The sequence below is a fragment of the Apteryx mantelli genome, chromosome Z (assembly GCF_036417845.1).
Source record: "Apteryx mantelli isolate bAptMan1 chromosome Z, bAptMan1.hap1, whole genome shotgun sequence".
NCBI classification, from domain to species: domain Eukaryota; kingdom Metazoa; phylum Chordata; class Aves; order Apterygiformes; family Apterygidae; genus Apteryx; species Apteryx mantelli.
In genome coordinates this window covers 12,015,556-12,032,276 of record NC_090020.1, presented here as the reverse complement: position 1 = coordinate 12,032,276, position 16,721 = coordinate 12,015,556, and the positions used below count along the sequence as shown (strand labels likewise).

Below are 16,721 nucleotides of genomic sequence, written 5' to 3'. Positions count from 1 at the left end.
GTTGATCTTTAAAAAGAAATCTAACCTTGTATAATAATTTAACCAGGAGAGATGCTTCTAATTAGGTCTTCTTGAGCACTGTTTTTTGATTGTAAGTATTTAGCAAAATTTATTCTTAAGAGGTTTTAGTACTCCTTCTTAAGAGGTTTTTTTTTTCATTTTTCATTTGTTTGAAGATTACGCATATATTTAAACAGGTGTGCAGTTCTTTCTCCATTTTCCCATAGCTGCATAGTCTAAATGTGAGGTTCAGTATATGTCAGAAGTAAATTGTTCTGAAGGGTGTACATGAGATCCTTTCTGCATACTGTGTAAGTACATTATGGTAAGTGCTATGCTTAGATTTTTTGCTGAATTGAGTTTGAGTGGGTAATTTATGTACAATGCCCAGCTATATCCAGATCCCCAGTTCCTAAAATGACTCAAACATCTTTGGGATTCATTGGCTAAACTGTTTGTCTACCTCCTGATAAAAAAAAAAAGAAAGATTTTGCTAATAAACATTACCAAGTGATGGCAACCTCAGTTGTCTGAAAGGGCAGGGACTACGTGTGCTGTGTCCTTGGGATAAGGAAGTCCTTTTGTGGTGCAAATTGTACCCTTCTGGGACTGTCAAACCAAATTCTCCTTTCTTAGTGTGTATATATGAAAGCAGTCATCTTCTAATATGACTTTGGAGTGGAGGAGCAGCATGTTCCACTAGTGACAGTTCTAATGTTTTTTGCCTGGTGGAGATTTTGACAGCCAGGTGCAAGAGGAATCCCTCTTTCACATGCTATGGTGCTTGGCTTGATGCTGGCACATGCAATGCTGCCATCTGTGCCCAGCACCAGAAGAAAATAACCCAAAAAGACTTGACCAAGGTGACCCCATCAAAATTTGCATTGTGACAGACCCTTCCCACAGGTTTTCTGTGTGTTGTCTTTGGGCACATGGATGCTTTTGTAGGCATAGGTGCTTCCACAGCCTGTGCTGAACACTCAGGTAAATCCCAGCAAGGGAGTATTGCTAGGAGGCTTGACCACATAGGATTTAAATGGGAGAAGGGGAAAGAATATGGTGAATGGGGAGCCAAAATCCATAGTGTTAAGTTCAACTTGTGCATTAGCAAATCAATGTCTTGAAAGCTTGGAAGTTCTTCACACTGCCGTGAATATTTTATGCAGCCTGTAATGCAATGCCAACTTCTTTCTTTTGATGCTTAAATTAATCTTCTTTTCTCAAAATTGGTCTCTACCTTTTAGCTTTGGTTTGGTTCGTGTCAAGAAAGCCATCAGACTTAGGCTTCAGTTCAGGTTTTCTACCTTCCCACTCAAAAATTTCAGCAGAGATGAGTATTTCTTTGTGGGGAGAAACATCAGCAGATGACTGAACCCATTAAAACTGCCAGCTGTGTCTGAGAATGTCCAGAAATCTTCTAAACTATTGTTCAGATACCATTATTCATACTTTTTTTATTCAATTTGTCATTAAATGGGAAGGTTCTCAAGGATGGACACTGGAAGCTTCTCTTGGGGATGTTGCATGCAGGGCTGGGTGCAGTCCTGGTGCTGTGGAGGAGGCAGGCATGGGGTCAATCTTCATGTGTCTTTCCAGACAGTGCGTGCATGGAGGTTACACCTTGCTTTACCCCTGCAAAGATATTTCCACTCCTGCATGTCACATTCCTAATGTTAGTTTAAGCATAACTTGAGATACCTCTAGGAAGCAGCTATTCCCAGATACAAGTAGCAAATTGTTGAAATGCAAAGGCTGCTATTGCTTAAACACTTTCATTTGGGCATGCAGCAATTTGAGTATTATTCACACAAAGTTTGGGCAATCTTTTTTGGCTTTGGTTTGTACAGCACCTGGCTAGGGACCTCTTCCATTAAGAGAGTTTCCAAACACTGCTGCAATAGGACTCACCAATGGCAGTAACAAATCAGTGCTTGAATTCTCCTAAACTATTTGCTTCAGTATGTTATAGCAGTTCATTCCATGGGTTAATCGCACACATTTATAAAATAAGCACTTTTCTCCAGATATTTAGGTGTGTCTTCATTTTTTATAGGGTGTCTCCTTAGCTGTTTACAGGAGCTAAATAAGCATATTCAGCATTATGCCTTTTGTTATTTAACGTATGTCTTTCACTGATCTTGCGTAAGGAACTGATGGTTAGTCTGTTAAATCCATCCTTATACAGAGGTACTGCAGTGCATCTTACCCTTTTCAGGAACTTCTGGCTTTCTCTGCCATCCTTGTTAAGAGAAAATTACAGGAAATTTGTGGCAAAGAAGATGTGTGTGTGCTCATGTGTTACATTTGTTCATATATTGCCTACTCGTGATTATTTTGTATCCTTTTCTTAATGTACCCTGTGGTTCTGTTGTCATTGCTGTACCTTGATCCATTTGTTCAACTGAACCATCTTCATCATTATCCTACTTTCAAGGCGAAGATTTCTGAGAACTTAAGTCCTAAATTCATGCTAGGCTGCCTCAGTAAGGTGCTCCTGCTGTCTCCCATTGACATGTGGCAGATACTGGTTTCCCTGGACTCTTGAAAACTGAGTCATTTCCTCTGATGCTGAACTATGGATTTGATGACCTTTCTGTGGGCTTTGTGGGAAGGTGATTGTCTTGGGCTTTTGTGGGGGGTAGTTGTTTTGGTGAAGCTCATTTCAGGTCTTTCTGTGTGTACTTACTGGTTATTACTTCCAGTGCTTATGTCACGGGTCCCTGAACTCGGCTTACTTGGGTATCACTGTTGGTGGTGGCCATGACTCCAGGCTCTGTGAGTCCATGCAGCTGTAACACCTTGTGGTACCTTGTATCCCACAGTCTGGGAATCCCATCTGACCCCCTTTCACCGAATTTCATCTGTCTTAGCACAGCCTATTCCCCCTGTGTTGTATCATTGGTTAATAAGACATCCATGTGTGCTGTAGGGCTTTCTGGCTTTCCTCTTCAATATGGAGAATTATTTTAACACTTGGGAAATTTATGTCAAACGTTAGACTATAGTTTGTCTGAAGCCATTTTAATTCTTCACTGTGCACAGATGTGGCAGACTGTTGCTTTTATGCATATAGGACTGAGCTCTCCTTGGGAGTAGGGATGGTTTGGCAGGTTTAATTAGGAAGATCTCTGCCCAGGCACATAAAAGTCTCCTCACAGTATCTCTGTGATAGATGGTGTTGTTCTTTCTCTTAAGGCCTTCACTGTCTCAAGGGGATGAGGCAGGTTTTGAGGAGTAGCAGGGCCTGCCGTGGATAAACCCACAGTAGGCAATTTATTGACTGATGCGTGGCACACTTTCGTCTGTGAAGTGGAACTATTGCAGAATCAGAACATTCTGAAAAGCCAAGAAAAGAGTGTAAGAAGAAAAAATGGCCTGTTTCTATGATGAAGTTTAAGGGAAAGCAATGATTCAATTCTTTGTGCATGAATGCTCCAGCCATGCTGGAACAGTCTGAAGGGAAAGAGCATGATGGAGAAGTGCTGAGAGGATGGAGAGTCAGCTGAGTCCAAAGGAGGTGGAAACAAGAGTTAAGAAATTTAACAGATGCACATGAGATTTCAAAGCCTACAGGATTCAGCACACAGAAGACTGCATTCCCTGGTGGTGGCAAGTACAGGAGTGTGCAGGAGAACAGAAAATGTGAGAGGGAAAGGAGGAGATGGCTGCAGCACTTTGGATCCCTCAGACTGAAAGACTAAAGCTGTAGGGAGGCTATCAAAAAAGTGTAAGTTCTACAAAAACAAACAAAAAAGGAGTTACCTAAGAATTCGATTTTCATTGGCAATCCACTGTTGTGGAGTGGAATGCACTTTGAAATGATGCCAAAGGAGAATGTACTTGGAATATTGTTGTGTTGCTCATCTTTCCTTTCTTTTTCTTTTTTCTTTTCTTTTTTTTTCCATTTCTCTTTATTCTTCCCAGCACCAGCTTTGGGCACACCTAAATAGCCAAGTGTACACCACATTTTAGACCAAAGTTTAAATCTGGCGTGCCTCTCAACTCAGGAATCTGGTGAATCTTTCAAATCTGGCCATAAATCCTAGTCTGAGATCCAGCCAAATTAACAATGCCATCAAGGCCTTTGATCTTAGGAGGTTTTCTCAGCTGTGCTAGTCTCTGTTTGATGACTTAGGGCAAGTCTTGCTGGAAGCAAAGATACAGAATAGTGTTGAAAATACTTATGCTGGAGAGTAGATGAGAGAAAGAGACAAACGTATGTTGCAGCAAGCCACCTTTCCTGCCCTCATCTGACTTCAGTGCCTGTAACTCAAGACAAAGTTTTCTAATATGCAGTCCTGAAATTCAGCTCCTAAATCAAAAGTGGCTTCATTTTTAAAAAAATCATTGAGTACTTGCAGGTCCCCTTGAAGTCCATGGTATTTATGCCTGCCTAGCATTTCTGAGCATTGGATTGCTTTCATTTTAGTGCTGAAATAAAGATTCTGGAGTATACCTTTGTGCACTTAGGTATGTAAAATACGCCCTGCAAGGTTTTTGTATCGACTTTATGAGCAGTTGTCCCTACATTGCTTATTGGATATCAAGTATATTTATTTTACGCTGTCCCCGCATTTTCAGCCTGTATGATCAGGTTTTTGTATTGACAGTGTCTAACAGGATCATCAGCGTTTATCAGGCAAGTAGCTAGTTGGAGTCAGCTGCAGCATTTTGAACCTGAGGAGAGAACGTTTAATGCAATCAGGCTGTGTATTGCTGTAGACATAACCATCAGTAAATAAATTAAGTGTTGACCTTTAAATTATAATCTTTAGGTTAGACGCTCGCTCACACCCAGTTTTTGTTGTGCAGCCTACATTTTGCTGTCTTTGAATTTGGTTCCCTGTCTCTGAGGAGGTCTAAGCTCTGAAACTGATACTTTGAGTGACTGCACAAGGCTTGACAGCTTGGTATTATCTTGTTACAGAGAGTAAATGGCACTCTCAGTCTTTCCCTCATGCGCATGGTTCTGCTTCTGGACATGCTGGTTTGTCACTGCCATCCTTTTTCTCACTCCGCTGCAGACACTTTTTATTTACACAAAGTGGAGGGGAGTAGGGAGACCTTCTCCATTTGCATAGTACTTTCTCCACTTTTCCATTTTCAGCGGCCTGTTGAAAACATTGCCCTCCCAAGGTCATGTTATGAAATGGCCTATAAAACTCTTCTTGGAAGGGTTCGCTGGGATACCAACAGAGAGAACAAAAGTGAGATTAACACAAGCTCAGAGAGCAGCTTCATGGCTAGAGATACATCTCCATGAATGTTGGCATGAAATACCATGCACTTGATAGCATTTCACCCAAAATAAACTAGTAGTCTAGGCAGGGCTCTTTGAGTCTGTTGGGTGCACCATTACGTTGAAAGAATTGAGTGAGACTACACCACCATCATACCTAAACCTACCGTGCTCACTGAGTTTAGACACAAACTCTCCACAGCCTGGGAAGATCAGTTCCTAGCCAGGGAAACCAGTCACAGTTGCCTTTGCAACTAGCTTTTGGAAGGAGTTACTCTGTTTTATGGTGGCATTTATTTGTTCCTTCCTGGTCCAAAAAAGCATATGGCTAGAGTGCTACACCCTCTCCCCTTTGCTCTGTTTCTTGGTACTAGCTACTCTTATGATCTCCCTTCTATCGGCCTTTACAATATCTAGAATTTCTAGATATATGTATAGCAAAAATTTCCTTGTAGCATAACTAAGAAGAATAAGATTCTGTGGATCTTGGTTTTGCATGCAGTGCTCAAAGATAAACGTTGATTCTGCTTTTTTCCTTTTGCTCTTTGTCGCAGACATAAGTGTTCAAATCATACCAAGATCCGGAAGCTGAAACATGTTTGGCCATATTTTCAAAAGAGTTCAGCATTGAACAATGTGCATTTAAGCAACTTGTTGAATTTTGCAATTTCTCAACTCCTTTTTAGTTATTCTGGTATTTTGGAGAGCTTACTTGTGCAGGATTATGTTCTATCATCACCCACAGTGTTTTATCATATAGGTAATCTGCACAGAGACTTAGCATGTGGGAATGAAATAGCTAGATTTTGAAAACTGCTCAGAATCCAAATGTTGCCTGAGATAATAATAGGAGTACTAAAAACAAAACCAAACCACAAAACTGCCTGCTTTTTTAGTTGTCTAAACAGGAGCAAAATTATTTCAAAAATAGCTTATAGAGTTTATGCCGAGGGCTTTAGAAAATCTGGCCTGCTGATGATAAATCTGAGCTTGATTACAATCTCATATGCAAGGGGAGAAAGCTTTTTGGAAATATTATAATTTGTCATGTATTACTTCACTGCATGGAGCATTATGGTACAAAAAAGCAAATTCAAGACCAAGGCAATGGATGTTATTCTTGTGGCTTCCATTGCTTTTCACCAAACTGTGGGTCACAATTTTGCACAGCAAGCTACGCACACCTGCGTATTGGCAAGAATGCCTAACACATTCCTGTGTTCAGATGCTTAAAAGGCTTTGTGCCTTCCTAGGAAAAACAAAAAAACAAAAAACAAAACCTCATGGAATTTCAGCTGAAAGCATGTGGTTGTGTGATAATATTTTGCAGGTTTCCTGTTTAATTTGTTCAATGTGTTGAGCTTCCATGCAGATTAACTATACAATCAAACACTGAGGGTGAGAAGATAGCTGTGCCTTGCCAAACTCACCAAGAAATAAGAAGTTATCTCCAATCATATATTATCAATGTGTCTTTTGCAGAGTGAATATGGAAACACGTGTTCCTTGACTGAGATAATGTTATACAGGCCAGTAAGAAAAATGCTAGAAAATTGCAGCTATTCAGACTGCCTTAATAAGCAAAGGTCTAACAATCTGCATGCTTTTGCTGGTTAAATCCTTCTCCTGGGCTTCCAGCCGTGTGGGCCCTTTGCTGACACAACTGCTCTGTGGCTTTGTTAAGGCCTTTCGCGTCGTGATTACCCTCTCTCCCTGTTATCACCCATGTTGCTTTCTTGGACAGTCTGTCAAGTCAGTGAAGGTCCATGGGTCACAGAGAGAGGTCCTGACCGAGGAGTGTGAAAAGCCCGGGGTTAAACGTGGGTGCCTTTCCGTGTGCCTAATTGACTCCTCAACTGGGAGGCCCTCCCAGGGTTTCAGCGTATTGCCAGTGCAAAGAATACATATAGAGCAGATCCCTGTGCACCTTTCATTCAAGCAGTGCCGCGCGGGGAGTGTTTCCACGGTTAGTTTCCAGCGTTTCTCTTCGGGATGTGCTTATTTTCTTTGCTGTCTGGCCTTTGTCGTTCTTTGACTGAGGGCACGTGTAAGAGCTCTGCCGCTGTGATACGGCAATGACTTACAATGGCAATACCCAAAAGTCGATCAGCAGTAAATGCTGCGAGACTTCTCTTCAACGCTCAGCGCGTGTTTTGACCAACTCATTCTGGCACAGATGGTCTCCTAACCTCCGTGCATTTTTAGGAGCCACAGAAAGGGCTTCCCCTGCCCTTTCTCTCTTGTTCTTCCCTGCAAGAGCAAACTTTGCCCTGAGCGTGTGACAGGAGCCCTGCCGGTGGTGGGAGCGGGGCTGTGAGAGGCAGACGCAGGAAGAAATGGACAGAGAGGAGCCAAGCTGGCGTGAGATGCCCCAGGAGCCAGCGAGGAGGGGTAGGGAGGCGAGGGCAGCGTCCGTGTTCAGTTATCCTTATAAATATCTGTGCCTGCTTTAAAGTCGTTTTCTTCCCTCAGACAAGGTCATGCCTTACCAGAACTGGAGAAATTGACACAGGCTGTGATAAAAGTCGGCTATGTCTTGCAGCGTTGGAAGCTGTAGCTGATCTCAGTCCAAACACCCGTGCTGTAGTTTTATCAGCACTAGCTTTCTCATGTGCCTGACAGGTCTGATTAGCTTTTGCAAAAGAGTAGCTGAAAAGAAACAAACATAGTGTAAATGAAAGGAAAAAAAAAAGAAGGAATCTCTTTTTCTGACATGTCTGTGAGCAGCTTTTACTGCTTTCCCTGGAGACCCTGCATGCTTGGACAGCGAGTTACTGTGAAATAGTGAGGGTCACTGCCATTGATTAAATCCTCTTTTATGTTTCCTGGTAACTCCTGAATTATGGCAAGAGTTGAGCATATTAATTTCACACTTTTTTTTCATTGACAGCCCTGATGGAGGAAAAATTCTGCAAGTCATTTCGAGTAGATAATATTGAATTAAAATAAAATTCAGGAACAAAATGGCATCTCCGTCTCATTCCCAGTTTCACACTGATGTGTTGACAGGAAAATCAATAACCAGCTGAAGTCTTAAGCACAAAAATTTTGAGCCTTGCAATTATAGTTGTTCCCTTAATCTATAGAAGATATGGAATAGGAATACTTTGAGTGAAATATATTAAAATAAGAAATATTACTTTTGTATTTCATACCTCTGCAGCTCCTTTTCTCACTTTGTGACAGAAGACTATAACCTTAACTCTTAACTGACAGACTGAAACTGTCAGCAGAAACCTCAGCAAAGCTGTTAATTAATGCTAATTATTTTGTTGGAAATTTTAAAGATGACATTTTTCAAAAATTGTTTCATTCTTTTGGGTAAATGTCTGAATATTTATACATGTGTACATATGTGTGTGTGTGTGTGTGTGTGTGTGTGTGTGTGTACAAATATATCTATTCACACAAACGCATACAGGTATATATATTTAAACATACTGCTTTTAGAATGGTGTGTGGGCATTTGTTTTGCAGCAAACAAAAAATGTTTTGATAGCATTTGGGGGACGAGTTTGGATTTCTTAAATTATGACATGGGGAAAAAGATGGAAACCAAAATATAAGAACACATTTTGAGGGAAATTTCTTCCTGATCATGAAACTCTAAACTTCAAGCACTTACCTAGTCTGCCATACTGCCTGAAGGCAGTCGTCTACCCCCAACTAAAATCTCCACTGATGGAAATTAATTCCACGTCCTCCCCAGACAAGCTATTCCTGCGTGTGCTGGTCTCCCTGTCAGATATATTGCTGATGTCCAGTCTAAGACTTCCTGCCAGTTACTTTTTGTCCTAGCCAATGGAGACACAGAGAAAAAGTTGTTACCTTCCACTTAATCAGATTTTTTTTTTTTAATATTGAAGGCTGTTCTGTCCCCATCTGGCCTTTCTGCTGGTGGCACAGCAACCACACATCGTTCGCTCTTTTGTCGCAGACCACGTTTTCCCTGCCACCCACCATTTACGTTGTTCCCTGGGCTGTTCCCAGCGGGTCCAGTTTCCAAGGACATCAGGCCTTCCCTGATTTCCTCCGCTTCCCTGTGCTGGGAACAGAAAGGTTGCCTCACGTGTGGGACAGGCAGCACTCCTGTGTATACCAGGCAAGTGCTTATCAGACCAGTGTTTATCCAGTTCTTTTGACAAATTTTTTTGTCAAGTTAAGTTAAGAGTTAAGGCTGTGATGGTGCCGCTTAATTTCTGCCTGATTGGAATAATTACTAAGGGCAATTGACGCCTGCAAGTCTCCAAAAAACACAAGTGACAAGTATCAAAACATAATCAAGTGTGCTCCAGGGTGTTTAACATTTTCTCATCATAGAACCGTATTGGAGACCTGCTGGTATCATGATGAAAGCTCCTGATTCTCATGTTGCGGAGAACTGTTGGCCACCGAAGGCAGAGCCCATTTGGCCATTTGTTTCCCTAGACAATAGTACAGTAACACCAGAAACAAAAAAACAGTAGACTTTAGTAAAGGTGCTGCATGTAAAATACTGTCCCTCCTGAGGATACAGATCTGCGATGAGGCACAACTGAGCAGAGCTGGATTCACAAGCCACCACCCACCAGCTGCGCGGTTGTAGCTAGCAGCGCTTCCCTTATCACCCCTCCCCAGTAGGGCAGTAAATGTGTTATCCTGAGCCTCAGCAGAAATAGGGTTAAACTAGGTTTTTTTAATTCACTATTAGAGCAGGATAGATGCTGCCTTAGACTTAACCCATTGGGTCACATGAAGGGTTGTGTCTCACAGAGCGACTACATCTCGTTGTGAAGCCTATGCTCAGAGACCTGTACTGGTTGTGGAGTCTTAGGGGTCTTCTTTAACTGGGAAAGTCCTAAACAGTTTGAGATTTACCTACACAAGAAACACCATTGCTATAAAGTTACAGAAATTCAGTGCATGTGAGCTGTTGGCTGGGCATTTGCAATGCAGTGTGCCCTTCTGGTTCCAAAATATACTTAATTGACGTTGATTCCCTTGATAGGCTTCCAAGCCCATCTCATGCCTCAGGGAAAGGTTATGGCCAAGCTGAGTTTTGAGCTAGGTGTATAATGCAGGTTATAATGTTCAGCTGGAGCAAGAACCTTCTCCTCAGGTTAGAGAAGCTGTTGAGTTTGTATTTATGCTTTTAGCTCTCCATCATGTCAGTTGCACCTGGAACCCTTGGATAGCCACTGACTCAGAGCAGTTGGAATAAATGACGCAGCAAGACACCCCCCCTTTCTCCTTCTGCATTACCTACTGGGATTGCCTGCCTCAGTATGCTGTCTCATGTCTAGGCGCACATGATCAATTAAGTATTTTTAAAGCTTCATACCGAATACAGAAGCAGCACTTTAGTTCACGGTAAGACTGCATATGGCTTGCAGGCCTGTCACACAAGGCCCGTGTAGGAAGACTCCGAACAGTCAAACTAGCCTCTCGTTAAATGCTCCTATATGCATTAATTGTGGTATGCATAACACACAAATGACTCTTATCTTTTGTATTTTGGTATAGGAAGCTTTGCTAGTCTGGTTGGGAATTTGCTCTCTATGGCTTGCCTTAACTCAGCTTTGTTTGACACTGTTTTCCCGTCCAAGGATGGTCTAATCACCAGCTCGTTCTTTTATTTCTTTAGCGGTGCCTCCCAAATTGAAGGAAATGAAAAACCAAGAGGCTGCTGTGGGTCAGAAGCTAGTGCTAAGGTGTGAAACCACTTCAGACTACCCTGCGCTCAGATTCAAATGGTTAAAGAATGGAAAAGAGATAACCAAAAAAAACAAACCGGAAAATATCAAGATCCCCAAAAAACAAAAGTAAGTACAGAGACATATCTTGAAAGTGGGGGTGGGAGGGAAGGCATGTAAGCTGTTCATCACAATGCAAGCATTGAGGTTATTAATTGCAGTCTCTCTGCCACACAGAGCTAAATGCTATGAGTTATGGAAGAAGAATATTTAAGGAAACAGATGCTGACTTTATTTCTCTTGAACTTGTGCATGAAGTTGTAGTATGTTATAAATATCCCATAATGTTCCCTTTTTAATTTCTGTTTTTATTCTCATAGCCAAAGACTATTGTTTTAACTTGTAAGTCTTGGAGACAGGCCTTTTTTAAACTACCAGTAAAACAGAGGTACCTTATGCATGTTGTCTGAAATCCAAGATTGTTTAAAATCATCAAAGCAGTGCAAATTTGGAAATATTTTTGAGATTCACTTTGCAAGCAATCCAGTCCTGAAGGAAGGCTGAACACTTCCTGCATTAGTCCTGGGTGCCCTATGCTCAGCTGGCAGTAGCCCATTACGGGAGGTATCCCACTGCCTACAGAGTGAGGCATCAGTCTAGCAGACGTCAGGTGAGTTGGGAGGCCTGCAGATCCCATCCTTCCGCCTGGCACAGGGTCTCCTCTACGTGCGACTGGTGGCCAATGCCAAAGGATGGGGTGGTGCCTAGTTTCTGTGGGGAAAGCAGAAGAAGCTATGCAATAGCTTGTCTGCTTTGAGGCAGGAGAGAAATCTTTCACTCTTGTGTCTCTCCTATGCTGTTTAGGTGTAAAAGCCTTGAATGTGGCTGCTCCTCTACAGAAGGGAGCTGTGAAAATCTGTGTCCAAGCCCAGCCCTGCAATGCCCACTTCTCCTCCCCATAGGTAGGGGTGCTGCCAGCTGCGCCACACCATCCCTTCCCTCTGTGCAAGGCACAGCAGATCTGGGGGGCTCTGCAAGAGAAGGTATTTCCCTCCAAAGTGTTAAGTGCCCCTGTACTCGTTGCCAGCTCTCATCTCCTTAGACCAAACAGCAGCCCAAATCAAAGAGGTGCTTGTGCTTTCAGACTCATTTTGGATGAAAACTAGATGTCCTGCTCTCCCGTTCAGTTTCTTGTGCCACAGCCAGGGGCTGGTGAAGCAAGGAGTGGGGTAGAGCAGCACCGCAGCAGTCCCACGCTGCAGTCCCACAGGCAGCAAAGAGGGAACCGGTGATGTCTCTTTCCAGCATTGCTGAAATGGAGCTGTTCCAGGTGGCAGATAGACTTGTAAATTGTCTAGACCCATTTGCAGGGCCATATGTCTCAGTCACAGTTGTGCTTCCAGCCTGTTCTGTAGACAAAAGGTTCAGGTCGGAGCCTGGACCTCAGCCGCCCCGGCTGCACAGTGCTGCCTGTGCAGGAAAAACACTATTTTCTCCTATTACATTTTGGCTGATGTTGATTGACTGTGGAACCCTGGCCCCACCAAACTGAGGGGAGTCAGGATTTCACCTTCTGTTTCCTCATGTTCCTCAGGGCTGGGCTCTATCTGCACAGCACTGGATCAGTACCAGTCTTGGCTATTAGCAGGCACTGGGAGACAGTAGAGTCCTTGGTGGGGGAAATTATCACCTGGAATTGAGCGGGAAATGGTTTTGAAGCCCCAGATCTGTACTGGGATGAACCCAAAGCCTCTCAAAGTTTTATGGAAGAAAAGGAGAAAGAAAGGAAGTGGTAACAGGGAAACTAGCTAGTAGCTGTTGGTTAGAGCACGTATGTGGAACACATGAGGCTACTTTTGAGGCTTATGAGCCAATAAATGTTTAACATTTCCCAAAAGTTACATTTGTGGTAGAAAAATGAAAAAACTAACAAATGTGACTTTTTTGGAAATAGAAATCTAAAGTTCTAGTCCCCCACCTTAAGTGTAGGCTTCAGCCTGGATTTCACACTTGGGTGTGCTACCCCAACAGCAACTCAATCTGGAACAGAGAAGACCTTTCACTTAGAGATGTGGAAGTCACTAGGCATAAAGTAAGAAAAAGAGTAAGACGAGGATTTTCTTTGCCCATATCTGAGGGATTTGGCTTGCCTTTTTGCTTTCAGATTGTAACTTGGGGAAGCATCAGTGCCTTGCCATTCCTCATTTTGCTCTTTGCATGTTCTCCCAAGGTGGAGTGGATATGAACAGCTTAAGAGGAGTTAGATTTTATTTTGATAGAAAATGGGACAGGCACATGTTCTGAGGCTAATGAAATGGAGAAAAAATGCAGTGCAAATGAATGCATAACAGGCCAAAATTAGAGTGCATGCAGATTAGAGTAAATAAAGCCACATAAGAATTTCCCATAACAAATGAAATGAATATCCATGATTAAGGGGGGGGGGGGGAGTTCATTTATTTTCCTCATGATTTTTTCATGACAGCACATTGATAAATATTTGTCTCATTCGTATGTTGCCACATTGTAAAAACAAGCTTTCTTAGTGTGAACACTTTACAATTATTAAGTGTGGGAAACATGTGCAAGGAAGGTTAGAGGTGGTTTTTGAGCTGTCTAAGATTAATGACTATTTTAAAGGTCAAATGGCTACATAAAAAGTAGGCTGTGTTTCTGAAGAACCATTATCAGTATGCAGGATAGCACAGTCCTATTGGTTCCTTCAATCTAGACAGCTGAGAAGAACACCTTCCATATTCTTATAAATCCTCATAAAGTTTGCAAATAGTGTTCAACAGCCAGAAGTGATTTCTGGCAATTTCATATTTTACAAAAAATCACTTTTCTCATTGTGTGTTGGCAAAATAAAACTTATTCACTGTGGGGAAAAAAGAAATGTTTCTGAGTTCTGACTATTTACCTTTAGATTTTTTAACAAATTGTGCAAATACCTGTTAGAATTGCTATGTATCTAGCTTACAAACAGAATGTGAAGGCTTTGGGTTGTCATCTGGAATAGGCATGGAAAAGACAAAACTACAGCTTAGTATTTATTGGATGCATTGGGTCAGGGGGAATACTACAGTTTCATAAGATTTGCTGAAGCAGGGGGCAGATGCTGACTGCATTTCCCTAGCTTTTTAATGTGTTTAGCAGAGTCTGTGGAACTGCAGGTTTCCCCAGAGCTTAGCATTTTGAAGATTGGCACTTCATGTAAAAACGGACTTCAGGAATCACTCTTCCAAGCTTGCTAGGTGGATTTTGTGGTGGCTAGTTCAAAGGGCGCAGGGCCCAGACATGATGACATTACCGTACCACAAGTGAATCACTCTAAATCACTGCGCCCCTCCAAATTCCAGCAGAAACTGAGAAAAAGACACTGCAAGAGTTAAAATAAAGAGAAATTGCATGAGTTTAAATTGTAGTGAAAGACATTAAAAGTAGTCAAATCTTTCAGTAAAAGATACCAAAAGCAAACACTTTTTACCTCAAATTTGCCATGGATGAAGAGCAAGCTCACAGTGAGTTTCTGCTGCTCTTACGATTGCTGGTGACTCATTAAGCCATAATACATTAATCGATGCATCCATCTAAGCGTTTCCTCTGTGTCAGTGGAAACCTTGGAAAAAACAGGCAACAAACAAGGTCTTTTCACCTGCTAATTGAACATCCCTGCTCCTGCCCACTTGTAATGCTAAGGTTTCATTGTCCTTCTCTGCATTTCAAATCCAGCTGAGGGCTTTACTTTTTTGTGTTGGGTAGTATGCTGAGCGGGGTAAATTTCACTTCATTACATGAACAGAAACTCCTGCGCCAGGGTTGGTTTGTCTGGGCACAGGGAAGGGGTTTGCTGCTGCAGCCAGCTGATGGCTTTGGAAGAAACTGCACTAGGGAACTTTGTGTTAAGTGCCCTGTGTTTTGGGCTTCTTCCTAGCTTAGGCTAGATATTTGCTCACAGATAGGCAATTCTGGATGACAGATGGAGCCTGGAAGCAAAGTGAATTCAAGCAGTCAGATAAACGGGGCTGGGACTGCGTTCTGTGGATATATTTTTTCCTTTCAGGCACAAATACAAACTTAGTAGTGTCATAGCTGCGATGAGCTAAATATATAGCAGAAGCAAGCTGGATAGGGAAAGGCATTTTCTGATAGAGTATGGTATATATTGAGAAAAGGGCAAGCTTTTGAACACAAAGTCCCTTATCAAGAACTGTAGCAAGTACTGTTGGAGTACCATATTGCTAAGGAGCTGCTTCATTTATGGCCATTGAGTCAGACTATTTTGAATTCTGCCCTAGTAAGTCTCAGTAATATCCTTAAGGTTGTAAATATTCATATTATTTCTCCTGTTTTCAGACTTTTTCTACAACCATGAATAAATTTGACTTATTAGACTTGTAAAAAATATGGTTGTTTCACTTATTTTAATATCATCTTAAAATTACAAAGGAAAACCCACACTTCCTCAGCTCTCTCCGTAGCTGTCACTTAAAACAGAGAATAAAAATTAATGTGGAGGGACAAGAGTTGCCTCCTCTAAAAGCCATGAGTGCCATGAAGATAGTTTGCATTGACACTACTTAATATCACAGAGTCATAGAGAGCAGAGATACAGAGAGTGCCCAAATAAAAGTGATATAGCTGCAGCTGTGCTTCCTCTTTATCACTGGGTTAAACTAAGTTCCCAGAAGCACTGTGTCTGTCTACATTGCTTCTCGAAGCACCCTGAGGCTATAGTCTGCTCTCCATATAGATAAATATCTGCAAGCATGGCTGAAAGATAACCCGTGGAGTATAGGAAGTATCACCTGTCCGCGCAAGCTTTTGGGTGGCGTAGACCACTGATGGATGTTCCTGGACAGGCCATCATCAGCTTGTTGTTGCAAAGGCAGATGTGTGGATGCCTGGCAAGAAGACTAAAGAGCAGGTCATGTTTACTGTGATATAAGCATAGCTATAAGATGAAAAATTCCCACCCAGAGAGGCAGTAGCTGTCAATGTCTCAACCCATTTCTCTGTAAGTCTGTGCTTGTACACCATCAGATACACAGCCAGGAACGCAGCCCAGTTAATTCAGCGTTGGGATCTGGGCTCCTAACATGAACTGCCAAGGGACCCCAAGTGGTCAGCTCTTCAGTCATTTACCTTTTCAGTAAACCTGATCAGATTGCTCACCTAAGCTTGGCTATTCCCTCTTCTTGGTCACAAGAAAGCTCTTTCAGGGCATGAGGGGGAAACTCTTATGATGTGGGTCTCTAGCAGAGCTAGGGGTCCATCTGGTGCATGGCTCTCATCTCAGGGCTGACTGCTTGGCAGTAGCACCTTTGCTTAGAGATGGGGAAGGCTGAGCTGCCCATAAGCAGATGTTAGAGATGGGGTAGTTGACTAAACTGCTGGAGGGAGGGATGGCCATCTGTGCAGGGAGTTAAGAGACTTGGCTGGGCCGAAACAAAGCAACTCCTCAAAGATCTCTTGGCTTAGCGCTCATGACTAGCCGTGCTGGCGACTGGGAGATTTTAGAGGAAAAAACCTCCACATCCTTGGAAACTATTCTTCCCATTGGGGTAGGCTATCACAAGGAAGCCCATGCTCATGCAGTCTCCCAAGAGCTATTCTGTGGGTTATAAATACAGGTCTTTGTTATAGGCAAAACTTCCCCAAGGACCTCTTTTAAAGAGAAACTGGGAAAAGTAATAATTTTGCAAATTTTCCCCAATCTAGTCATTTTCCACACTCCAGGTAATGGGATTACTGACATCGCATATGTTGGGGACCCCTTGAGTGACACCAGAACATGTTCCTACCAAATT

At 42.4% G+C, this 16,721-nt stretch overlaps 1 protein-coding gene across 1 annotated transcript in view; it reads left to right on the top strand.

Moving 5' to 3' along the window:
* The window catches only part of NRG1 (neuregulin 1), a 184,583-nt gene that overhangs the window by 22,348 nt on the left and 145,514 nt on the right, over window positions 1-16,721 (top strand). The window contains exon 2 of the mRNA XM_067316099.1: window positions 10,863-11,040. Coding sequence (XP_067172200.1) covers window positions 10,886-11,040 — 155 coding nt within the window. The 5' untranslated portion in view covers window positions 10,863-10,885. The remainder of the gene's footprint in view (window positions 1-10,862; window positions 11,041-16,721) is intronic.